The 26,599-nt window shown below is 40.6% G+C and overlaps 1 protein-coding gene across 1 annotated transcript in view; it reads left to right on the top strand.

Annotated features, from left to right (window-relative positions):
• Positions 1-26,599, top strand: part of COL21A1 (collagen type XXI alpha 1 chain) — a 113,117-nt gene that overhangs the window by 64,144 nt on the left and 22,374 nt on the right. The window contains exons 11-17 of the mRNA XM_081857570.1: positions 7,294-7,347; positions 7,455-7,508; positions 8,769-8,822; positions 10,375-10,428; positions 11,852-11,905; positions 11,998-12,051; positions 16,080-16,133. Coding sequence (XP_081713696.1) covers positions 7,294-7,347; positions 7,455-7,508; positions 8,769-8,822; positions 10,375-10,428; positions 11,852-11,905; positions 11,998-12,051; positions 16,080-16,133 — 378 coding nt within the window. The remainder of the gene's footprint in view (positions 1-7,293; positions 7,348-7,454; positions 7,509-8,768; positions 8,823-10,374; positions 10,429-11,851; positions 11,906-11,997; positions 12,052-16,079; positions 16,134-26,599) is intronic.

Raw genomic sequence — 26,599 nt, 5'->3', positions numbered from 1 at the left:
CCACGCAAGCAAGGGTAATTGGAAACAACAACAACAACAAAAAAAACAACAGAGCATTGTAGCCCTCCACTGTACATGAGTGGAGCTGTGCCAGCTAGCTAACATCTGGCCAGAATATTCCTGACTAACACATGAGATAGATAGTGTGTAGGTAGTATATTATTGAACGGAGGCCATCCTTTGAGTTTCCTTTGCCTTTAGGAGTTTGGCAGGTGGTGACCAGTGAAAGAGCTTTTTTGGTTGTGATACCCTGTACATGAAGTGCACTCTCTAGAGAAACTTGGGTGTTGTCAATTTTGATGTCTTTTCTGTACCATATACTGTAAGAAGAACATTGTCCAGGCTTTCCACTATGCATTGTATGTGGTTTTCAGTGATCTCTTGTTGTGCTGGAGAGGTAAGTACCGTACCTAATCCTGCAGCTCAGTGCACTAAAATGTGGATTAGCATGACATCCAAGCATGGGCATTGTGAACAATTTCATTGCACTTATGCAAATAGATTTCCTGTCTATTTTATGTAGGCTTCTCCTTTTGCAATTGGATTTATCTGGCCACTATACCAGGAAGGAAATGTAATTTTCCACAACAAAACAAGCTGCTTGCAGCAGGTTTGGATTAGCACAACTCCCCTTTTCATTGTGTTACCAAGTTTTTTGTACTTCTCAGGATTGTTGTGTTCTTGATCAAGCAAATATAAGCTATATTTTAGGTTTTATATGATTAATCGTGATCTAACATAATAATAATAATAATTTATTATTTATACCCCACCCATCTGGCTGGGTTTCCCCAGCCACTCTGGGCGGCTTCCAATAGAATATTAAAATACAATAACCTATTAAACATTAAAAACTTCCCTAAACAGGGCTGCCTTCAGATGTCTGCTAAAAGTCTGGTAGTTGTTTTTCTCTTTGACATCTGGTGGGAGGGTGTTCCACAGGGCGGGTGCCACTACCGAGAAGGCCCTCTGCCTGGTTCCCTGTAACTTGGCTTCTTGCAGCGAAGGAACCGCCAGAAGGCCCTCAGCACTGGACCTCAGTGTCCAGAAAGAACGATGGGGGTGGAGCCGCTCCTTCAGGTATACATTGCTGTATGCAACTACCTACTTCCATTCAGTCTCTTTCCCCCCTCACTAACAGAGAAAAGATACTGCTAACAAAGACTACCATAATTTAATACTGTATCTCAGATGTGATAAGACAGCCTTCTGCTATCAGTGGTGACAGCCTACATTTTTTAAAGAGAAATCCACATCTTTGCTGTAGCATTTGATTCTAGCTTGTGACATATATTCCCAGTACTGATATAAATAATAGCATAATGAACCATGGAGGAAAAATAAAATCATTTTTGTAGTCTTGTAATGTGCCAGATATATATATATATATATATATATATATATATGTGTGTGTGTGTGTGTGTGTGTGTGTGTATGTGTATGTGTGTGTGTGTGTGTATATATATATATATATATATATATATATATATATATATATATATATCTTCCTCAGATGTCAAGTTGGTCGTTTTCCCAAGTGTAGAAAAGTTTTAGGAAAAATGATAGAAAGTTAGGGTAGTAAGAAATAGTAATGGAAACGTCAGAACACTCGAATATTGCCTTGATCTACCTAAAGTTAGTGATGACTGAGGTTGCAATCCTTACCTCCTCAACTGCAGGGCTTTGCAGAACCACCACTGCATCCACAGCCCATCTGCTCATGGTGGCCACAGCAGAAGATGATGGTGGCAGGATGATCAAGCTCATCACTGCACCAGCTGCTGGTTGGCATAGCAATGGAGTCTGGACTGAGCCTGATGCTGGCCTGTGATGACTGTGAGACTGGCTGGGGATCCTAGACTGGCTCAGCCCCTCCACACCTTTGAAACACCCCATTTTGGGGCTATCCTCTGAGCTCCACCGGTACAAGTACCACCACTGAGTTTCCTGGTTCTAGTTGGGAGTAACTGCTGAAGTTGAAGTCAAGTTCAAACCTAGATTTCTTAGCTTGTGTTTGATCATGATAGGCTGAGGAGAGTGAAGTCTTCATTTCACTCTTTCCCAGCCAACATTCCATATACAAATTTCTGCTTTTGTCAATTTGTTTGCAGTGCAATAATTCCACTGGATCCCTCCCCTGCAAGACACACATATTGGAGTGAAATTTGGTACACATGTTTGGGGCCCAGTTCTAATACCATCTTAGTCTCCATACACATTTTTAAAGAAGATGAAAAAATGCAAAATACTGGACAATGCAATATCTCTTATTTCAAATATGAACATTTAACACAACATAATGCACTAGCTCCCTTGAAGATTAAGAAAGGAACTGGAAAGTTAGTGTTGTGTATTCAGGTCAGCATTCTGCATGGTAAGAACCTCTTCTCAATCAGCAAATGGTTTAATGGTGGAAGAGCCAAGCAACATCTGAAGTGCAGCCTTTCAAATCCTGTGCTTTGCTAATTTTAAAATCAAATCCCTACAGGAAAAAATATAAATAAAGTTCAGGTAGTTTGTAATTGCACAGAGAAGTTTGCTACATAGGTAGAGAAAAAGAGAGCCAGTAGTACGGGTTGTGCGCAAGTTCATGCACAAGATACTGACATCTGCTTATAGAGCGGTACAAGCATAGGCTTGTGTTGCCAGGCTTAGTGGATTGCCACATGCCCACACAGTTATACTCCAGGCTGCAATATTATGTTCACTTACTAGGGTGTAAGTGCCACTGACCTCAGTGCTTTTGAGTAAACATGGTTAGAAGATTGCACTGTTGATTCCACTGATTTCAGTAAACTGGTTTTTTGGGGGGTGTTTTTTTTAAAAAACAGACCTTTCTATGAGTCAGTCATTACATGTAGGCTGAAATCCTAAACAAACTTAGGCACAATGAACTCGATGATCGCATGAGTCATGACTCGTAGGCTGTAGTCCCAAGCACACACTGAACTCAGTGGAATTTACTTTTAAGTGTTATTATTTTTTGAATAATTGGGGCTGTAAAACACAGATCACTCGTCTGAGTAGATCACATAGCCAGAATAGAAAGGGCTATATGAAAGGACTAAAATGTAGCCAGAAAAATCCCCCTCCCCTTAAGCTGTGTGATGTTAGATGCCTCTCCTGATGAGGCTTTACAGAAGTTCTAATAAAAGTATACAGGCCATGTGCCATAAAACTTTAAATATGATGGAATATTCCACTGAATTAGAGACATTTTATTTTCATGCATGCAGAACTAACTTCCCATGGGTAATGTATGCTCAGAGAGACATGTGACTGGCAAACCATGGATGTAATCAGCAGCAATTCCCAATGTGAGAGTCTGTGTGGAGAAGACTGGTGTGGAGGGGAAAATGTATAGTGTGTAAACTTGTACTCAGATTTTGGTAATTTGGAACTCAGGACATCACGTGGACTCAACTGTGCATTCCTTTTCTTGTGTACATTGATTTCCCATGTCAGTAGCCAAGAATATAAGCAAAAGCAAAATATATGCTGGATCTCATACCAAAAGTCTGTCTATTCCAGCAGCTTATTTTCCATTGTGGTCAACCATATGTTTTTGGGAAGCCCTCAAAGCAGGTCATTTTTCAGTGTTGTTCCCGAGTAACTGGTGTTCAGAGCCATGGTGTCCCTGTCCCTGGAATCAGCAGATAGCTGTCACGACCAGTTGCCATTAATAGCCTTAGCCTTAGTGGATTTGTCCCTGTTTAAAATCATCTGAGTTGGCTGCTGTCACCCACTGTTTGGAAGTGAATGCCATACCTTAACTATGTGCAGTTTGAATCAAGGAAATGGTACTAGAAATGGGGGCAATGAAATCCCAGTCTAACTCCCCCCCCTCACCTAAAAAACCTCCCACAGGAGATTTGATTAGGGAATTGCCTGATATATCTCTGTTTCACTGAATTGTGCATAATTATATTACGATTATGACCATTGGTTTTGCAGTGATTGAATGTAGAAATTAAAGTGATTTTTTTTAAAAAAATGGCAGAAATAGAAAGTACTTTTTTTATCTAATTTTAAAAAAATATATATATTTTATTTCTAAATTTTATAATCACAATAATTCATAAATTCAATGTTTTTCCAATCAAGAACAAAAAACAAACAAACAACGTAGACTCCCCCCCTCCCCTCCCCTGGATTCTAATCTTTTCCCACAAAATTTCTTGCATCTCATTTTATCTCAAAATTCTTTGTTTTTCCCTCTTGTTCATCTTAATTTCCAATTATTAGATTACATAAATGTTATATCAAACCTGCTAACACTTTAATATATTTACAGTGGTCTTTTATAATCTATAAATCTCTTCCATTCCTGCTCAAACTTTTTCTCATGCTGATCTCTGATCTTCGCGGTCATCTTTGCCATTTCGGCATAGTCCATCATCTTAATTATCCATTCTTCTTTTGTTGGTATCTTCTCCTGTTTCCAATTCAGGGCTAGCAACATCCTTGTGGCTGTTGTCGCATACATAAATAACGTTTTTAGGTCTCTAGGTTTTTCAACCCCTGTTAGTCCAAGTAAAAAGGCTTCTAGTTTTTTAGGGAAAGTTATCTTAAACATCTTTTTCAATTCATTATACTGTACATCATTTCCCAGAAGTCTTTTACTTTTCTACAGGACCACCACATGTGGTAAAAAGTACCTTCCTTTTCCTTACATTTCTAACACACATTAGCTTTTCATCTAAAATTTAAGGCTATCTTGAAAGTCATATACTTTAAAGGTCAGGTGTAAATGTTGTAAATGAACTAATTTGCCTTATTTATTTATCAGAATAGTACTATCAGCATAAAAATATGTTAGGTGTTTCAATATAAATGAGAGTTTCATTGACTGATTGACTGATTGATTGGTTGGTCCTGCTTAGATTCCTTGCTATAGCAAACCTGTTTCCTATTCCACAGCTTGCTTAAGTATGTCAGATAGAAAGTGTGATATGGTCACTGGAAAAAGAGGACAGTATTTTTGTTTTTTAAAAATACAAAACCAGTATATTCTGTTGCAGCTCTTATATGGAGGAAGCACAGGGGAAATTATTCTTGACATGCCTACTGGAAAATAAGGTATCCAAACTGAGAGGGGGGAAATGAGAAGAATTTGTCCTCCGGAAGAGATGTGCACCAACATCCCATATTGCATCCTTTTCTGGAATTTTATTATAATATTTATTCTTCCTTCATAGTGTCCAGTTAAGTGCTGTGCAACTTAAAACTGACCTGGCAGAGCTAGCTTTACTGAGATATCCAGATGCAGACTCTACACGTGGAGCATTGTTGCTGACCTTCTTAAAAGAATATCAAATGTTTCACCTAATAAAGTACTTTTTTCTTCTTCTGGTGGTGCCAGCATTTCCTTGAACAAAGAGCTGCAGGATATTGTTACTGACTTTCTGTCCAACAATTTTGTGCTTCTCTCCCTGTTAAGGACCTAAAGAGGAATCTTCTTCACACTGTGTACTTTGTATAAAAGCCAGATACATTAACACCATTTTAAGGCTTAAAAAAAACAAACAAAAAACCCCTCATCTTATCTTCATTGTCTTCTGTACATATGGCCCATCTTAGCACACCACTATTGGCTGCGTTTTAGGCTCCCACTTAGATGCTGTCTGAGATAGCCCAAAGAGAATTCCTCAAGTGCCTTATGGAGGCATTCCTTCCACAAATTTTACAAGCAAGGAATTCGTTTAGAGAATGATGGCCCTCTACATCTTCATTAAATTAGTTAGTATTGGGTATGGCTTTCCTACATTTTGTTGCAAGAATTATAGGCATTAATCAGTACCTGGTCTCTGTGGCACCATGTGATCTTTACTTGTACAGGTCAAGCTTGGACAGGTGGTGGTGGTGGTGACCCTTTGTTTTGGTCAGGGGTGGGGTAACTGTGGCTCTTCAGATGCCACCAGAGTATAACACCCATGATCCCTTACCACTGACCATGCTGGCTGGGACTGATGGAAGTTGGAATTCAAAATCAGGAGTGGCCACAGGCTGCTTTAGGTTGAAAACTGAAAGGGATTACCAGCCATTTTTAAGCTAGATCTTTTCTGTCTTGTCAGACATTTTGGACCACATGGTGAATGGAGCTCTTATGTCTAATGCTTGATCTGTGTGGTTGGCTGTTGTTTGTTTGCTTATTTGTTTAATGTGGACATTTCTGTCACTGGCCTGTTATAATTTATTTTCTTGACAATATTCATCGGTTTCCAAAGGATAGTAGTGAACAACAAACCATTTTCAAAACAGGTTCTGATAGCAGTAGCAAAAACATCAAGACTGCAGTTCTAACCCCACATTTACTTAGGAGTAAGTATATTGAATTCATTGGGACTAGTACGAATACTGATTATTTGAGTAGCCGAAGCCATTACAAGAAATAAAATACAATCAATTAAACAGTTGAAATAATGATTTAAACCAGGCATTCTGCAATGGGACTTGCTTTTGAGGAGAGATAGTTAGGCTTGCACTGCAGGTTTGTACATTCAGTGACCATGAAGCTACTGAAATGCCTTTGGCAAATCCATTAACGCTCCTTATTTCTCTGGAAAAATGAGACCAATAATGCCATATACATACAATTACAAACAGCTGCTGCAAGGATGAATTAAGTATGGATTGTGGCATGTTCTGTATACTAATTAAGATATGAATGAAAATTTGCTACAGATAATTGGTAATAATAAGTTTGGTCACCAAAGAGATATTTGTGGCAGCCTTCTACACCAGTGTTGCCACAGTTTCTACAGTGGGGATGGGCAACTCTTTGAGGTGAGGGGACGAGAACTGTACACAGTATTCCAAATGCAGTCATGTAATAGACTTGTATGGTATTGTGATATTGGCAGTTTTATTTTCTATTTCCTAATCATCCGTAGCATGGAATTTGCCTTTTTCACAGCTGCTGCCTCATACTGGCTTAACATCTTCATTGAGCTATTTACCACAACAACCCCAAGGTCTTGTTCTGGATCTGTCACCTCCAGTTCAGACTCCATGAATGTAGATGTGAAATTCAGACCCCCCCCCCCAAAATCATAGTTTTGCACTGCATTACATTTGCCATTTCACTACCCATTCACAAAATTTGGAGAGGTCGTTTTGAAGCTCTTTGCAATCTCTTTGTATTTTAACAACTGAATGCTTTAGTATTGTCAGCAAGCTTGGCCCTCTCAAGTCCTAAGGGCTTAATCCAGTTGCAACGGGTTTTACATCTGAATTGCAGAAGTATTGCTTTTAAAGTACACTTTGGTGTAATGTTTGGGTTTCTCTTCTTAGGGCTACCAAGGAGTAACAGGGACTCCAGGGATTCCAGGATCCCCAGGGATTCAAGTAAGTTCACGGCACCTTTTTATAGTTCTAAAGTGAAGTCCTTATAAAGAGGTTAAATGAATTATAACTATAAATAACATTAGTAATATGTAATTGTTCCTTACTAGGGGCCACGAGGCCTTCCAGGTGTGAAAGGTGAAGCTGGGTCAGATGGGGCAAAGGTAAGCCAAGTTTTGATAGCTGTAGTTTCTGTACATTAACACAACACCTTTATGAATAACTATATATTTAGAATGTTCCAAAGATGAACTTACAGCTGCCACATTATAACTACTTACATGACTATTCATATATGCCTTTTTGTAGATAATAATACTTCTGGAAGAATTGTGCGTTTGCTAAAAAATTATTCTGCATTTCTTTTCAAATCAGTTCCATCTTCCACCCTTGCTTGATTTGCTTTGGTTTTTTCCTATGTTCCAAATTTCCATGGGTTCACGGGATATTCAGCCAATCACACATGGAACTTTCATTACATCTGTATGCTTAGATGTATTTTTGAATGCATTTAATTAGTAAGCAATGTTTCTAAAAGCTTGGCGTACTAAAAAGTTACGATCTTGGTGTGTGAGGCTTCTGGGTGTAGCTGCGCTCATGCCAAAGTGGGTGTGATTTTATTGGCTAGATTTCAGCTCTTTTTTTATAAACATAATTCTACATGTGTGGAAAATTCAGATGCTTCAGCTTTCTGACATGTCTTTTTCCTGGAAATGTAGCATACTTTTGTATGACATGGAATCCTTCTAACCATCCTTTTATATAGTTCTTGTTCATCTACAGAAGTATGTAAAAAATCATTGACTGAACCAAATTCCAGTGAGCTCTTCAGTGTGCACATAGAGCTCCCAATGATCACATGATTCTCTATAATGTTAAAGGGAACTTAGCATGCATAGTGAAGAGGTATGCTTGGAAATGTCTCCTAACATTTGGGGCAAATGAGGGAACCCATGAGTGTTTGGGCTCCTTCCTAAATATTAGTGCTTCTAGCTGTGCCATGAGCCTTTAAATCAGATGCTTAAATTCTTCATTCCATGTGAGGTAGGCAGCCATTATGATTTAGCTCAATAACACCTGTAAAATTCATGTCTGAACTGAAACTTGAAGTCAGGTTTCCTGAGTTGAACCTCATATCCTTAATCCAATGAGTGGGAGCAGCTGTTGGGAGAACTTCTTCCTCAGTGAAGTTTAGTGAAATGATCCCTTCAATTTCTATATCCACAAATGGAACAGAGGATTTTAAGAGGAGAATTTGCATACATCTCTGGTTGTTACCAGATTCAGGCTGCAATTCTCTACCCACTGAATTCAATGGAGCAAAGGTCCTCTACTTGCTCAAGGTGTGGTGCCTTTGGGTGGCTTATATTCTTCTGCTCTTTTCCTTATCTTGTCTCATGGTTCCTTTTACCTCCTTTTTCTAGGGTGAACGTGGACTTCCAGGTTTCCCTGGATTGCATGGGATGCCAGCATCTAAGGTTCAAACCAAATGCTTCTTGTAAAAATTGGTAGGATGTTAAAAAGTATCAAGGGATGTTGAAAAGAAAAAAATGGTGCCTAGTAGCTCGTTCAATGAAAATGTAAATGGTGCAATTATTTCATCCAAGAACTTTTAGCTTCATTTATTTTCAATTAGTGTAGGCAGGCAGCTATACTTACTTAGGATGATAATCTTTTATCTACTATTTTCTATCACAGGGGCCGTGACACGGTGCTAAGCAGACAATTCTTTAGTATACACCCCACCCTGGCCAAGGAAAATGGCATTCTCATTTAATTTATCTAGAGTGTTTTAAACTACTTTTTAAATACTGTAATTTAAATAGTTTTAACTGAAAATAATAATAGATGGCATATGAAAAACTATGGCTGTGAGCACATGCAATGCTAATCAATAGTTTAGTGTCATGTGAATGAGCAACACTGTAGTCTCCTGCCCCTCTTTTCCTTCTTTGTAACCAGAAGGAGGATTTAGTGGTATTTAGATTCACTGGATTAGTGTTAGATTTGAACCAGGGGTTCTGTTTTAAAAAGAACTCTGGTAAGTTTTATAGCACATCAGCTTCAAACCATGGTTTACAAAGCGGTCTTGTTAAACTAACCACACTTCATTTGAAACCAGGACCCTTTGCTGGAACATAATGACAAACTGATGTCCTGTGAAACTGAAGGTAGAGGCTAACAAAGTTGGTTTCCTGGCCACACAGGAAGAAGAGAGAAAAGGGGAGTGCAGGGGCTTGATGTTTTGCTTGGGCTTGTCCACAGAACCATGGTTTAGTGTAACATGTAGATATGTTGTCCAATGTCAGTTCAAAACCTGTCTTTTGTTATATATTCCTCAGATAGCCTTGTACTTTAGTATACTTCTGATAACCTACGACATGCAATTGTTTGAAATTTTGCTTAGGCATTTGTTTGAAATTTAGCTTTTCTATATTGAACTTGCTATAAATTGTTACCAGTGGATTTTCATACAGTGAAAGACCATGGGTTTTCATTTCTCCCTGCCATTCAGTTATTTGGTTGAGGTGCAGAGCTGCTTCCCCAGTACCAGGCATTGCTGCTGTTTACTGGGGCAGTATAGGGACAGAGTAGGGTTGAAGCAAGGTTGGGGCTGTGTTGAGTGCACCAGCAGCAATGCCAGATTGGTTCTGCTGGTATGCCTGAGCAGCTCTAACCTAGCTGCCACCCTGAGCTTATCCCACCAAGCAGCAGTGATGTTGGTATTTTAGAGGGCAGCTGTGTGGCACCGTCCCATCATGTGGCCATTCTGACTCCAAGGTGGTGAAGGCAGACTTGCATTCTATAAGGTGGTGGCTTGAACATATATTTGCTGCAGTCTTAGGCGCTGGTTTCCAGGCAGCAAATGTGTATTCAAACCACATCCAAATCACTTAAATTGTTGCCTATCTCACTGATTCCCAGTGAGATATGTGGGAATCAGTGAGATATGTGGGAATCAGTGTCCTGAACAGTATAAGTTGTTTTCTTAAATCAAAATGATTTCTGTATGCACATTCTTTAATCCAGGGTGACAGGGGACCTAAAGGAGACCAAGGGCTACCAGGAATTTATGGGAAAAAGGCAAGTATAAATTTAATATTTAAATTTGTATTGCTGGTAGAGATGCAGGCAAAGTTCCCTGAGCTCAGCATTGCATACAAGCTTTGGGGTTCAGGAAGGCTTCCAAAGGAGAGCTGAATGTCACTAGCTCCCAAATTCCTTCCTCCCACCTGCCCTGCCAGCTCTCCTTAACCCCACCCCAACCCCACCCCAACTAGCCCCACAATCTTCGCAACATGTTCCTTCCTTCTGTGCTTTGCACAGGGAGAGGGAAGTTCTGTCCCCCTACCCCCAGTGCTCTGGCTACATCTCTTCATGGCTAGCAGGACTTCACCCTGGTGCCCTGCTGTGCTGTGATCTGTCCTGGTCTTTGCTTTAGAACAATGGCTGCAAATGTGGCATCCACCCAAATGCTTAGAAAGTTGAGGTAATTTTAATCTGCTTTAGTATTTCAACTTTTGTATGTTTTTAAGAATGGTTGTAATTTTTTCTTGCTTTTATTATTGTACCTTTTTGTGGGCCACTTTGAAGTTTTTCGGGTTGTTGTTTTTACAATCAAACAATGTATAAACTTTGTGAAATGAAATGAAATAAACTCCTACTAGCCTCAGCCAACATCACCAATATTTAGGGGTAATAGGAGTCCAGCAGGATTTGGAAGGCACCATTTTGGCCAGACCTTGGTCTAGAAGACGTTGGCTGAGGCTTTCTTTCCCCCGCAGTGGTTATGTTCAGTGTAGTCCTAATGCCACAGTCCTGTCAGTGCAAGGATTTCTCCCTCTCTCCTTGTTTCACGTGCTTGCTAAATCTCTTCCCACAACCCCCCCAGAGCAGATTTAGGGAGGTGTGGGGTGTGTATGGGGAAAGAGGTTGGAAATTCTTTTGTGTTAGGGCTAACTCTTGTACCAGCACAAAAGGTTGGTAGAATACCCCCCTGTGCCTTTCAAACAACCTCCTTCTCTGTTACTGTCCTACGCCTGGAGTACTTGTGGCATGTTTAAATCTCTCATTTTTGTGATTGCTCTGGAATTAGCAGGATGATGGTCCTTTCTCTTGTGATGGAGGGCAGAGCGTGCAATGATGTGTTCCTTTCACCTTTTCCCCCTGGTGACTCCCACCTTAGCCTTGGCAGGAGCTCTGTATTCTCCAGTGAAAGGCTGCCAGGCCTAAAATCACTCCAGATATTCTATACACCAAACACACCCTACGTGCCATTCAGCTGTAGAGTGTAAGTGCTCCAGGTTTATGAACAATGGGACAATAATCTATCCTGCCACGGTCATTCTAGGAACTGATGAGCTGACTTCCCCTCACTGCATGTGTATGGATGTTGTGTCATGGATTAATCACTCTGGAATTGCCTCAGGTTGTGATGACACACAGGCTTACTTTGCTTAAACAATACAGTTGCCTTGCTTATTGCCTTCTTTTATTCTTTTGACAGGGTGCAAAAGGAGAAAGGGGTACAGCAGGGTTTCCTGGAATGCCTGGGAGGCCTGTAAGTTTCATGTTGTTGCTTTCCCTTTTCCTTTTGATGGTTCTCTCTCATTACATAATGTGAATAATAGCATCTTCACTATATTGTCACAGGGAAATCCTGGGAGCAGCGGGAAAGACGGCCTACCTGGAAATCCAGGTTTTAAGGTATTTGAAATATTGAATCTATTCAAATGCAATAGGACAAATACCTTGTACTGAGAATGAACTTGCATTAAGAATCTGTGAGCTTGTGCTTGAGCTCCCTGTGTTTTATTATTTGTTTATTACAATTTTTATCCCATTTTTCAGGTGCATATTTTCTCCCCAAAGAGCTCTCATCAGTCACACAGGCTTACAGACTAAAAAGACAAGGCAAATAAGGGAAAGGGAGTTAGTGGGGAAAGACAGAGGAGGGAGGTAAATTTGGCAGTGCTGGAATGCATTTGCTTTTCAAGCAGTCATTCCTATTCGCATTCCCTATAGTCATTCATATTCTTCCTCTGCTGGTGTTCTGGTTTGGATAGAAGCAAAGCAGCTACCCCCAGCGTTTAGTCTTTTGGCCAAAGTCCCCTTCTCTTCACTTCTGCAACCCCAAGGCAATTGGCAGAGGAGAGGATGAAAAGATTTAGCACACATGCCCCATGCAAAGAGCTAGCAAAGATGTCTACCAGGAAAAAAGAAAAGAAGAAAGGAAGCACAGTGTTTACTTAGTCCCAGGAGAGGTTGTCTGGGATCTCCCTTGCTAAGGAAAGCCTTAGTGGAGTAGCCTCCCTGGAGCTGGGGAGGAAATTGATTGCAGGCAGGCATGGTTTTTTTCATAAAGCAGCCTGGTTGTTTCATTGCCTGTAGCCAGACATTATATTAGAGAAGGGGATAGATGCAAAACATTTGTGAAACTTCCTGGGTCCTGTTAACTCCTGCATGCCCAGCTCATTAGTTCTCTTGAGACAGCTTGCACCCATGAAAGAAAGCAAGTAGAATGATCCTACAGGTTGTATGTGGGGGAGGGAGGGAAGGGAGCTTGTATTTATTTGAGGGTATGTGTGCATGCCTGTGTTTCAGTGGTTACCCTGTTGAAGCTGCAGCCTAATCAAAGAGCAATACAACTCAGGACCAGGTTACTTGAGAGGCTGCCTCATCCCTTGAATACACAGTAGGACACTGTGTTCTGCAGGAGAGCTTCCCCTGCTAGTTCCAAAGAGATCAGAGGCCCCTGCATAGTAACTTGGAGAATTTTCAGGGTGGCTGCCCCCGTTTCGTGGAACAGCATTCTGGTTAAGATATGACAGGCACTCACTATCTGAACTTTCTGGTCAGGCTAAGACAAACACCCTCTATTTGCACTTCCTGGAAACAATTGAAGACATTATCTGTGCTGTTTTTAACTATTTTTATGCTGTTTTTATATTGCATACATTGCCTTGAGACATATATGTGGAAGGTAAAGTAAAGGTAAAGGGACCCCTGACCTTTAGGTCCAGTTGTGACCGATTCTGGGGTTGCGGCGCTCATCTCGCTTTATTAGCCGAGGGAGCCGGCATACAGCTTCCGGGTCATGTGTCCCGCATGACTAAGCTGCTTCTGGCGAACCAGAGCAGCACACGGAAACTCTGTTTACCTTCCTGCCGGAGTGGTACCTATTTATCTATTTGCACTTTGACGTGCTTTCGAACTGCTAGGTTGGCAGGAGCAGGGACCGAGCAACGGGAACTCACCCCGTCACGGGGATTCAAACCGCCGACATTCTGATCGGCAAATCCTAGGCTCTGTGGTTTAACGCGCAGCGCCACCCATGTCCCTATGTGGAAGGTAATTAATAACTAATAATAATGAAATGTATGTGAGAAGGAGGACTGAAGTCATATGCAGTTACTTGCATTTCATTTACCTTTTAAATGCTGCCATTGGTGCTGCCCCCGTACCAAAGCTTTCTTTGTTGCTGCAGCAGAGGCTCTTGTAGTTACCCCTGTTCCTGTAAACTCAACACATGTACAGTCCTCATGGATGCTTTTTCTTCATGGGTGGTGCTGGTTTGGCTGCATAACCAACAGCACTCAGTAGCTTAAGATGAGAAATAGAGGGAATAGGGAGAATGTATTGGATTGTCATCTGAATGGTTTTTCCTGCTGGTGATGTGGGCGCAGTGCATTCTTTTAAAACTGTATGTCTTTATGAAAAGCATTACATTCTCAAGTCACTCTTTGATAACAGGTAGATACAGAAAAGGAAGAGTTTTCTGCTCATTTTCTTTAAGCTATAAAAGCAGTAGTCTCTTATTTCTGCTGGAGTAAAATGTTGTCAGCTTGCCTTTGAACATCTGCTCTCCATAAAACACCACTTTACTTTGGGCTTTATTGTAATCAAAATCAGAGGATTTTTACAAGCATCTTTGGAGATTTCTGCTGGAGCCTTCCTTATTTTCTTAGAAAAATTCAGAAACAGATTTATTCTTGGAAACAGTAAGAAATACTTTGCTGCACACCAAACCCATCCTTTCTACAATTTGGCCTCTGTGTGGTCACACACATGGGGATCCTCTTCTGTGGAATGATCCAAAATGCAACCCTTCTTTGTGAAATGGGTGAGTTTTTCTCCCCTGTCTCTTTCCATTGATTCTAGAAATGCTGCAAAAAAAATAGATTCAGCCAGCCTCACCCTTCTTACTGCAGACAGATCTGCATCAGGCATGATTTGCAAATCTCTGAATCATGGTTGCCGAGTTTCAAAGCTATAGCTAAATCAAGCCTGCACAAGATGTTCCCTATTGTTTCCCCATAACTGCTATGCTTCTTATGGCAACCAGTGCTCTATTTTTATCATGCTGGCTCTTTGGTAACTATAGTTAACAAATTATGAACCACAATTGAGATCATGCACTCCCATTCCACAGCTCCTTCCCCTTGCAGAAGGAAGAACACATCCAGTCCTTAACCACAGCTAAGCAATTAGTCATTCAGCACCAGTGCTAACCATGGTTAAGGCTAGCTAGGATTTCCCCTCACAGTAGTATCTGAAATGTAATTTAAACTGCAGATTTGAATTCTGGGTGAAAGGGAACTGGACAGCCTTAATGTTGGCACTGACAGTGCTTAACCATGGTTTAAGGGGAAGGAGTGTATCTACTTTGGGGATGGGTGAGGGCAGATCACAGCATTTCTGAGACTGGCTCCTGGTTTCTTAATTGTCAGGGAGTCACTGTTAATTTGCACCATCCCTTCTTGTTCAGAGGTGAGTCAAGCTGTGGTTGCAAAGGAAGGATCTCACTTGGTAATTCAAGCCGGGGCTACACTTTCCTTAAATTCAAGCCACAATTCAGTTTTATCCTCACAACCCTGTCAGTTATGTTTAGTGTGAGAGATGGTGACTGATCCACTCTCAGCTTTATCGCTGAGTGGGGATTTTAGCATGGGTCTCCTCAGCCCTTGTCCGACAACCTAACCACTGTACCCCAGTCTCCCTTACAATGGATATCAGTGACTTAAGGGCTCTGCAGTATGAACCATCACAGCTAATGAACCATCACAGCTAGCAGACAGAAAGACAGCCAGGCTTTTAACAGGTTCCCTAAAAAGAAGAGGTTTGGCAGCATTATGCCCAGAGTTAGTTTTACTGCCAAGGCTGCCAAGTCAGCCTTTCAAATCAGTTTGTTTAGATTTGAATAAATATGTCGAAGTACGAGCAAGGCAACCTTCTTCCTTCGTTCTCATGTTCAAAGAAAAATAGTGACTGGTGCAGTCACAATTCCAAAAAAATAATGAGGGTTTACATCTAAAGGACCATGTCTGCATATGTGTGTTTCTGAAATTTGAGTAAAGCAGCCACTTAGCCTGTATTGGATGCCATTCCCAGAGGGTTCTCTGACATTCAGGAGCAGCTCTTCAGGGTGGGGAGGATGAGAGGCTGTAGTAGGGAGGAGCTTTAAGATATGACTAGTAGTCTGAAGACACCTCTTTGGATCTCGTGCAATGTCTGCAACTCAGATGAGTGCAGGAGGATAACCGAAACAATGGCTTGGGGCAGTGGGAAGCTATTCATGGTGATGTAATACTTTTCCAGCAGATTTTGCTCATTTCCTCTATATTGGCTGAAGAAAGTGCATGTCCTTTTATGAAATAAAGCCCTGCACTGAAAGGCAAACATTTTAACCAGTTAATATTTTGAACTAATTTTAACTGTTTGTCATCAATATTAAGGGAGAAGCTGGACAACCAGGTTCTGCAGGACTAGAAGGACGACGGGGAGAGCCTGTAAGTCCACCCCAATGTTTTATTCTTCAGTTATATTTTGCACTGATATTTTGTTACAGTTTTGCAGGGGTTCTACATTTTTCTTGGAAATATATGTTTTTAGAGGTCTGGTGTCAAGGAAGTTTGAGTCCAGTTTGCTCTATTATACTGATGAGTAGATCAGGCTTACCCATGAACCAGACCTCCTCAAAATAGTGGCTCACATGCATACATACATGCTTAGAATCAGGGAACAGTGGGACCTACTTCTGAGTAAATAAACAGAGGTTTGCATTGCATTTCTATGTAGACCTCAGTGTAAGGATCTCACAGTGTGATGAGCAGAGATGGAAGGGATCTGTCATTTTTGGTTCTCTCCATTTCTCATTTTTCCAATCTTAAATTCAGTTCTCCATATTTTGGTAGCAATTTGCAGAAACACATATTTTTTAAAAGCCCCACCAGCATTTTTGTGTGAATTTATTTTAACAAGCACATTTTTATGCAGTTTTGTATTTTTGCAAGCAATTTCTCCTAATATAATTCATTTTTTTATGTTCTTTTCGCTAATATAGGCATCTTTGTGCAATGACTGTATTTGGCTTCTTCTCATATTATTCTGGAAAGTACAAATTCAATAGATTCAGCTTTAAATGTGAACTGAATTGAATCCACCCCCCATTCTCTAGTGATAAGAGAAAGTGGTTCTCTGAATTCACTTGCTGACATACATAACCAGAGTGCACCTGCGCTTGGGAAAAATAAATTCTGAGGCTGCACTTCAAATTAAGATTCTGCCAATGTGAGTGACCTCATAGTTACTAGGATGCATAAACATTGGATGAGCAAGAGAACTGGAACTTGCTTCTTCTGATCAGCAGTCTCTGTGTCCTAGATAATGACTACTAAATATATAACAAAAAAGTTGAATTAACTGTATTGCCCACTCCGCCTATAATTCAAAATGATATATGTGTTTAAATGTTAGGTTGTTTCAAACACTTAGATTTACAGTTATTCTTGGGAACGAACATCAGAGAAATTATTATGTAGTTACAGTGGTCTGAAACTAGTGTACAGTGAGGATAAAAACTGGGTCAGTAGAAACATATGATACCTTTCCATGTCCAAAATCTCTGCTAGTAGGAGATGCTTGAGGAACATGCCTGGACCGCTGTCTGCATTTTTGTTCATTGTGCTGACTTCAGCCATGTTTGGTGCCAGGAAAATCAATGTTTGTATTCCCTATAAACAAACAATGTTATTCTTCTGCCAGTGAAATTTGGATGCAAATTGTTTAAGTCCTTAAAATTTAGGTCTGTGTTTTATTATCCACTAGCCCCTTTGAGTCTGTAAGAAGGTAGAATATAAATCCAAAAATATAACCAGGTAGGTAAGTTGCCATGTGATTTTCAGATCTTCTTTCTTATATTTGAACTTGCAAAATAACAGATGCATTGGAATACAATTTCTGATGTAAGTGGAAACTATGGTTTCTCACTACATGAATGTGCATTCCTCCTCTTGGATGCATGCAAGGCGGAGACCAGAGGCTTTCATTTCCACAGTTCTCTGTGACATCTAAAACTGAACTGTGGTTAATGAGAACAAGCCTGGACCTAACCATTGCTTTCCATTATGTCTGAACTGGGCCTGTGATTTGTTCATTATTATGCTTGATGGTAAAAGACTAAATATTTTAGTAATCTGAGAAACAGTGATGTGTGTGATCTGGACAGAAATTTGTGTTCCGGAATATGATGGTAAAGCCCAACAACCAAGGATATGCATTTGAGTGGGTCACACAGTATATTTTTTAATAAAGCAAACCTCAAAATATATCCAGAGGCAGACTTTGGAATTTTGAGGCCCACGGGATATCCCATGATACATTCAGTCCATTAATCACTTGATCTGCTGAGAGTTTCTCTAGGGAAATATGCTTTGCATATGATTAGAAATGGACAGATTGTCTATTTCTGATCCATTTCAGTTTCATGTATGTTCATTGATAACTCAATTCTTGTTTTCCCATGAATCGATGAGCTTTTTTTAAAACAACACAAACCCTCACATAATTCCTAATAAATATTCATTAATTTCAGCTGTTCAGTGTTAGCCAAAGACATTACCGTATTAAGACAAGACTGATTACAGCTTGTCATTGAGTCTAGCCATCTCATTCAACTGAAGTCAGAATGGGTGCAGCACTTGTTCTGGATCGGGAACCTCGTAAATTCTATTTAGAAAGGGTGGCAGATGTTAAAAAGAAGAGACATCCATCCTTATATCATTCTAGCTGTCCTCCAGAACGTAGGGCTACTCTACAAAGATGGCTTAAAAGTAGCGGGCGATGTTTCGCTACCTTGAGTTACTGTGAATTCCTTGAGAAAATTGTATCCCATGGTAGCTTTCTTGGATTGATATACCCCTTGGAGGAGTTCTGTAGAGGAGCAACCTGGGTATCTTTTTGCATGTTCACTGAAACCCTGTTCATGCATTTTTGCATGGACTTGTGCAGAGAGTCCAATCTCCAACTTCTTTGGTTATGGCAGCTTTACCCCCAACCACCCAGGGTTCCAAACCATGAAGGGAAGTCTAAATGTATTCAGCTGAATGCACCTAGATTCCCTATTCAAACCTTCCTGCTCTACACATGAATGCACGGGTGGAGCCAGCATGCACTGGGTCTCTCAACATGGTGAATCCCTTTTCCTCCATGAGTGCAGCCTTTAGGGAAGCTAATTCCTTGATATTTGCCCAGACCCAGACTATAGGCTTGATGAGCGGTTTTTTTTTTTTTTTTTTTAATTTTAAAGGATGATTGCAACAAATACTTAAACAATCTTAGCTGTGATCATTTGGAATGATTAATGTTTTCATTTTTCAGACAAACCTAATGGCTATGAATTCAACAGAGAGTTAGGAACTCCTAATCTCATTGATTGTGCTCAGTTATTCTGTTACACTAGGAATGTATTTCATAATTCTTTTGGCAAGGAATTTGTTTTACAACATATATGTAGCTCTGAACTTCCTATGCACTGGAATAATTTATAGGGAGAGAAAGAAAGGAAGAGAAAGAAAAGGTGCTGTGTCTGGTTTTCAGGAAGCAAATGGAGATGAAAGAGAATATAACTTTTTTACACAATTTTATATTTTAAAAATACGTAATGCACGCTGTGGGCTTCTTTTAAAATCTGGTTTCTTCTCACTTAATTTCCTTTTTGAATGCACTTCTAATTCTATTTGTGATTATTTTACTGTAGTCAAATGTTTTATCTAGCCAGGCATTGCATAATTTTACTTGACTTTCTTCTCTTTTCTTTTACGTTCCTAGTTGTTTCCACATGTATAAGATGTTTGAGAATGATGCAGTCTAGCCATAAATGAGGAACAGAAGCCCACTCAGCCAAAGCACTGCATGGTTTCTTTGGAATGCTTTCCAGCTACTTCTATCTTGTCTCAGCTTCCTGCCTCCTTTGTCTTTTTCCTCAAGCCTACCCTAACTTCACTTGCTCCTTCTCTTGCCTTTTCTGCATCCTTCCTTCAATCTTCTCTCTGGCCTTTCCCATTACATTAGCTTCTCTTTGTTTTCTCAGTAGTCCTCCTGCTCCTGTGTGGGGTTTAAATTGCAAATGTGTGTATGTGTATGCACATACGCACAGAGGGACGAAGCCTCCACCAAACACTATATACCTCTCTTTCCTATGCACAAATCTGCTCATAATTGCAGACAGCACAGTGTGGCTAATGGTAGCCACATTTAAAGCCATATGGTGGAATTAAAAGCATGTTACCTGAGGGTAACTCTTCAGGACTGAATCCAGTGTCTTGTTCCACTCATGAATGGGGCTCTCCTGTCTTCTGCACCGTCCACTCTCTGTGAATCTGCTCCGATGTGTCCCCCAATCATCTAAAGCAGATGTTGGGGGGCTTATAGGGAGGGCATGGGGGTAGGAGAGGAAGAGGAAGTCCAGAAGTGCGAATGGAATTCCATTGGATACAATGCTAAGACTGCTGGGCCATTGGTTGGACTGTGCCCAAGTTTTTTTAATGGCTAATTCTTCCAGTGCAGAAGAGAACTGAGTAAGAAAGTTTGAAGAGCAGCAGACTAGACATGTCATCAATAGTAGTGATAGCAGATGAAGGGATTGGTGTTAAGATATAGCTAACAACAAGAGCAGGTATGGTGGTCTGAGTACTAGCCAAGGAAAGATTTTAAGGATATTTATTTTCTCCAAAGACTCTTTAAGTTTTTGAACAGAGATCAGATACATAAAATGGCACGTTTGAGTTTCTGTTTAAAAGTGGTGTTTATCCCTGTTGCTCTTGCAGAAAACTTCTGTACAGAGAAAAGAAAGATATATTGGAGATGTGTGTCCTGTTGAATAGGGTTAATTCTACAAAGGACTTCCCCAATGGCTATTTTCCCCTTAAGCCAGTGAATCATGAATTATTCCATACAATTTATTCTAACACTCCCAGAGAGTGGCACTTTTCCCATTTGTAGTGCTTCCAAAGATCCTGTTTCCCTTGGTGGTTTAACAATTGCATGAAAAATCTGTTTTGTATTAGCGTTTGATTAGAGACAGGCATTCCTTATCATTTCAGTTAATGCAACCCTTGCAAAATTTGTATTTTTTAATGACACGGATTGAATTTAACAAGTTTTGTGGCAAGGCCTAAAAGATAGGCCTGATCTTTTGATCACCCAGAAATATTACCCTGACAATTAAGGTAACGTCTGCCTTTCTAATCAACCACATACAGTACATTGGCTGTTAACTTACTTGGGCTATGAATCTGTGTGTTGCATGTAAAGATTTCGTTTAGTGGCTTTCTAAAACAATTCCAGAACTCAGGATGGTTTAAGTGTGAAGCAAACTCTTAAAAGGGGTTTTGAATGCCTTTCTTGAACATCTTCCTTTGGGCCCAAGCCAGCCCTGTCACTTAAAATGAATGCAAGTTAGGAAAGAGAGTAAACTATACCCGGAAAGCAAAGGAAAAACCCAATTTTGTAGGCCCTTCTGGGGTTGAACAGACATTAAGTAGCCTTTGCAGCTGCTGGTAAGTGATATTTGAATAGGAAAACAAGGCTGATGGGAAACTACTTTTATTTTAGCAGCCTCTAAATTGTGCAGGGCATTTCTCAATGTTCCATATATTAATCATTAACTTTACTATGCTTGCTTCGGAGATTCACCCAGATATTCCAGATGTGTCATTTATTGGTGAGTCATAGGAAAGTGGCTGAATTCAGAGAGGCTTGATCCAGATACCTCTCTAACTGGGGCTGCTCTGCCAAAAAAAATTAGGATAAAGCCTAATTCCCATAGGTGATAATAGGCTGCAGCATTTCTTCTGCTCGTTTCCAGGGCTTGCTTCATTCTGCCTTCTTGCCATCTTATTTGCCCTTATCAGAGATAGTCAACTTGGTGCCCTCCAGATGTTGGACTACAATCTGCCACAACCGATGTTGGCAGTGGTTGTAGTTTCCTACCATCTGGAGGGGCGCCATATTGGCTTCAGAACAAATGCCAGATGTGTATTGTTCAAGAATGACTGACTGAATGCCTTGCCTAGTGCCCATGTGAAACTCCCTTCAGGAGATAATCCCCTCTCTAAGGCAACCTTTGTCAGGCCTCCAATAGAGCTATTTCTCCAATTCCCACAGGCGGCCCATGTGCCACCTGCACGCACAAATCTGTGGATTTAGGACACTGATCAAACACTAATATTAGAAGTGGAACAGGACAAGACATTTCTGACCTGCTCCTAAAATTATTAGGTACCAATAATTTCAACAACTACAATATAGATAAATGAGGATCCTTTACTAGGGGTAGAGTTGGCACACCAGTCAGTTGACCTGTCAAATATAATTTGGCTGTGGCCACCCACTGTCAAGAATTCCATGAAGCCAAGAATACTATGTGTAGGTGGTGGTGGACTAGCTGTGACAAGCATCTCTATGGTGTCATTAGTTAGCAAGGGCAGGAGTGAGACTAGTTTGTGTCCAGGAACAGTGGCTGGTGGTGCCATACCAAGCATGGCAGCATGGCAAAGGTTCTTCTACTGGGGCTTTGCTTTTACCTCAGGCATCTCCACAAACAAGCACAGAAACAGTCACCACTGGGAAGGTCACACTAGCAAGGGCCACCCATACTGTTTTGAATCTGACTTCTATTTATTTAAATAACTGTTATCCCTAGTTTTATTTCTGTTTAAAGTTCTTCTTTAAAATAAACAGTTGTAACTATAGGCTGACCTGGATATTCCTCAATAAAAGTCAAATAGAGTAGGTGTTGAGTACACTGTTTGTATTTACAGAAACATTTACCTAACATTGTAGTAATTCATTCTGATTTTTTCGAAACTTGGTTTCATTGTTTCACAGTAGCTGCTAATTTGATTTTTTTGAAAATAGCATCAGTATAAAAACTGTTGGTGGTTGAAGTATCTCTGCTTGTTTTGTTCTTGTCAGTGGCGTAGCGTGGGTTGTCAGCACCCGGGGCAAGGCAAGTAATTTGCGCCCCCTAACCCATGGATTTGCGCCCCCTAACCCGTGGATTTGCGCCCCCTAACCCTAACCCCCAGATGTTGCGCCTGGTGCGGCCGGCCCCCCCTGCACCCCCCACGCTACGCCACTGGTTCTTGTAATGTTCATGCTTTAAAAATACTGGTTCATTATTTGATAATGGGCCAGTCAAATATCCAATACTACATAGGGATTATTCATTTAACCTACACAGTTTTAGGTGGGAGGCGGGGTAGGAAGAGGGAAGAGCCCCCTGTTGCAGGATCATGTCCATCACTGGATCTCTCTGCCCATTTTCTCAGTGTCTTTCACAACCCGTTTAAGGCTCACCCCACAGTTTGAGAGCTCATGCTATGTTTGAAACTTTCATTGTTGATCTTCTTGCCAAATGTTCCATAGTCTGGTTATTCTCCTGCCAGCCTTCTGTGTATCAAGGAAGAGATATTGTGTAACTAGGAAATTTAATTTTGAAGGAAAAAGTAAATGTGTCTGGCCTGTTAATAAAATCCATCCAGATGATGACTGATTCTTCCATCACTTGTTCTTCATACAAATGTTTATACCAACAGAATCAGCCTTCTTTGCGCATTATCCAAATGGGGATATTGAGGAGGGCAGTGGGAACAAACATATTGGTTTTGCCCCCTTCCACCTTGCATCTTTGTTAGTTGCTGAATCATGGAAGATACGTAACTATAGGCAGGCGGGGAGCTGGTTGTATCCATGGAAGATCCCTACACATTTTGGAACATTCCACAAACTGGAATGATGAAAGTGGGATGGAGGGGTCAGAGGTTTTGTCCCTGGTGATTCTCTTCATGTCTTTACTTCTCCACTTGGATACTTCCTTGAAGTGGGCTACATAGAAGATACAAAAAGGACAACTTGTTTCGGTGTGTGTGACCTCACTTTTTGAAGGTGAATTTCACTATTTTGCTGTTGCTGCTGGTGACCCCGCATTTATCCAAAACCAGCTATCAGAATTACAATAATTCCTCAGAAAACTAAAGCTAATGAATGAATGAAAAACACTTGGGTTTAAGCCTATTGGCTATGACCCCACCTAAAATCAAAATAATGTAAGTCACGTTTAATACCATGTTGTGGTGTTCATGGATTACAGGATATTGGGGCAGGTCAATTTTAGGAGAATGTTGGAACTATGAAAAACCTTGAATTAAGAAAATGAAAAATCTCTGTTGCTCTTTTTGTCCATGTAGTGGTGAATCAGCCAGAAAATACTTATGGATTAATTTACAAAGTGTTGCCTGGGCCTCATTTTTTAGAACATCTTACTTGGGTTTGTTCAGTCTTCACTGGCTACCAGATAATTTGTGAATTCAGTTCATGGCACTGGCTTTTAAATCTAATGCTCTGGTTTGAGTCCAAGCTTTTTTTGAAGGAACTCCTTTTTCCTCATGAGTCTGCCAAGACCCTGCCTGCTCCTTTGCCACCAGAAACCTGGTCTCTTAAAATGCAGAACAGGGAATTTTTGGTTGTGGAACCCAGATTGTGGATCTTCTTGCCCAGGAGCAGATGGCATGATGGAGCTCTGCTGCTCTCCTGACCTCCCTCTGGCACAGTCACTTCTGCATCTGGCAGGAGCACTGAGTTGGCTTGATTGGCAGTTTTGCACTGTGCCAGCCTTGCCATTGCCTCTGCCCTCTGCCCTCTGCCTGGTATGCTGCAGTGAATTAGCCAGAGGACAGTCAGATGGGCAGCACAGTTCCACCCCACTGTCCACTGTTGTCCTTACCTCAGCAGGTCCCGATTGGCTTTTTGTGATTATGTTAAGAACTTGTTTTTCATTTTTGCCAAGCCTTGGGTTGGTTTAAGATTTTCATCCAGGGCTACTGTTAGTTATTTTTAGTTGTTTTTGGTTTAAAGGTCTGTTACTGTTTATTATTTTCACATTGTGTTACATTTTTTAACTTGGTTATGAGGTGCTTTGGGGCCCCATGGAGGGCTGAAAGGCAGGATATATTTTGTTGAAGAAAAATATAAATTGAAAATGTACAATGGGGGAGAAATGGAGAGTCCTGGGCCCTTCAGTATAACATGTAGATGGGCCTGTTGATGTACTGTTGTTGGTTGTGTTTATTTGTCCTGTATCAGTCATGCTCTCTGTAAGAATAATTGCTGTAGCATTGATTCTGTGTTTGCTTACCATACCCCCCCCCAATCTTACCACCACGTTCCTACAACTGATGAAGTGGACTCTAGTCCATGAAAGCTTGTTGCATAATACAGTTTGTTAGCCTTTAATGTGCCACATGGCTTTTGTTGATTTTTGTTTGCTTTTTACTTTTTATTTTTTACTTTGCTCTGAAGCGCATTTTAGTTTTCTTTTCTTTCCCTGGCAAAGGCAGCTAGACAAAATGTGTTTTCACCTTACTTAGCTCAATTCATGGGCATGAAGCCCAGTTGCTATTGTATTTGGAAGAGTCAACATCAAGAAATTCTGCACCACGCCGAGATTTCTTGAATTGCGGGAGTTCCCAGCTTCAATTTATATTTCGAACTCATAGTTTCATATAATGCTTTGCAGCATCTCTCTGCAGTAATTGGTTTGTTTGTTTGTTTATATTTAGCCTGCAACATTTCGGGTGGAATTCAGTGTTGCACTGTTCCATTCGTTACACCTGTGCAAACATTCTAGCTTGCCAGACAAAATGATATCTCTCCTCCCCCCCACTATGTTCTGGGGGGTGCTCTCAAAAAAGCCAATTTTGGGGGGGGGGGACCCAGAGGTCCATGCACAGGGCTTCTGCTGATGGGCTGGTTAGGTCAAACTCTGCCTTTTGCATTTGGGTCCAGTCCAGAAAGGATAGCCTGTTCAAAGAACCAGTTTGCCATTCCAGATTGAACCTTCGTATACATTACTGTGCTTGACGTGCTGAAAAGTCCACAACTCAGCACTAGGGGATGTGTATGTTAATCACTCTGGTTTAGTTTCCATCCATACAATAGACACAGTAGTGACCTACCTCACAGGGTTGTGAGGGTCAACACAATAGAAACTGGGAAATGCTTTGCAAATTTGCTCTAGAAACGATTCTCAATGCTTGTAGCAATCTATCCATGTTGCCAATATATAACAATACAGATATTTGAATCTCCCCCTCCCCAAAAAAGTTGTGCTGTTGACGGTGTAGGTCTTTGCTCATGTTGTTCCATAGCCAAATGTCAAAACTCTCACTAGTAGCGTCATTCCAATCCTGTTAGGTCTTGCTACTAACTTCTGAATACAGTGCTTGTTGCTGCTGAGGTCGGTGAGGCTTGCTCCCTCTTCAGTGTGCTTAAAATTACAGACATTTGAAAAGCCATTTCCCTCAGTGTTTTTATAATTACCACCTAATGGGATAGGCTATGTCCAGGTCACAAGATCAACATGTGCCCTTCCAGTACAGGACAATTCTTGGCAAGCAGGTCACGTGACACGTTCACAACAAGCAGGATCAGTTTTGCGTGTTGTCATTTCAACAGGGCTTTGTGGTAATGATAGCAGCTTCCGCTTGTCAGTCAGTCAGTTTTATTGCACATAGCCAAAGGCTGCCACAATGTACACGGAATCATTCAACAATTAAAAGAAAATCTACTGGATTGATACAGAAAACTTAAAACATTTATATTATCAAGACGTTACCTACTCTAAACAGAGCTATAAAAGTACCTTAATATACAGGTTAAGACAATAAACAATAAAATTTATAGGCTAAAATTATCACATGGCTGCTAATATATTAAAAAATAATGTTAATTAATACAATGTACAATTATATTCAGAGTTTGGTGATAAAGCTAGAATATAGCTTGATGTAGATAGGGTCAAATTAATTCATCACCTTTACAGTTGGTGGCTACCTTGGCTATATAATTTGCTCTAATTTTCCTAGCGGCAGTTGCAAAGAGTGTTACACACCAGGTCACATACTTATCTGTGTCT

This window comes from Podarcis erhardii, assembly GCF_964252035.2.
Source record: "Podarcis erhardii genome assembly, chromosome: 3".
Lineage (NCBI taxonomy): Eukaryota > Metazoa > Chordata > Lepidosauria > Squamata > Lacertidae > Podarcis > Podarcis erhardii.
Note: the sequence above shows the minus strand (reverse complement) of the source record. Positions and strands in the feature narration are given on the sequence as shown.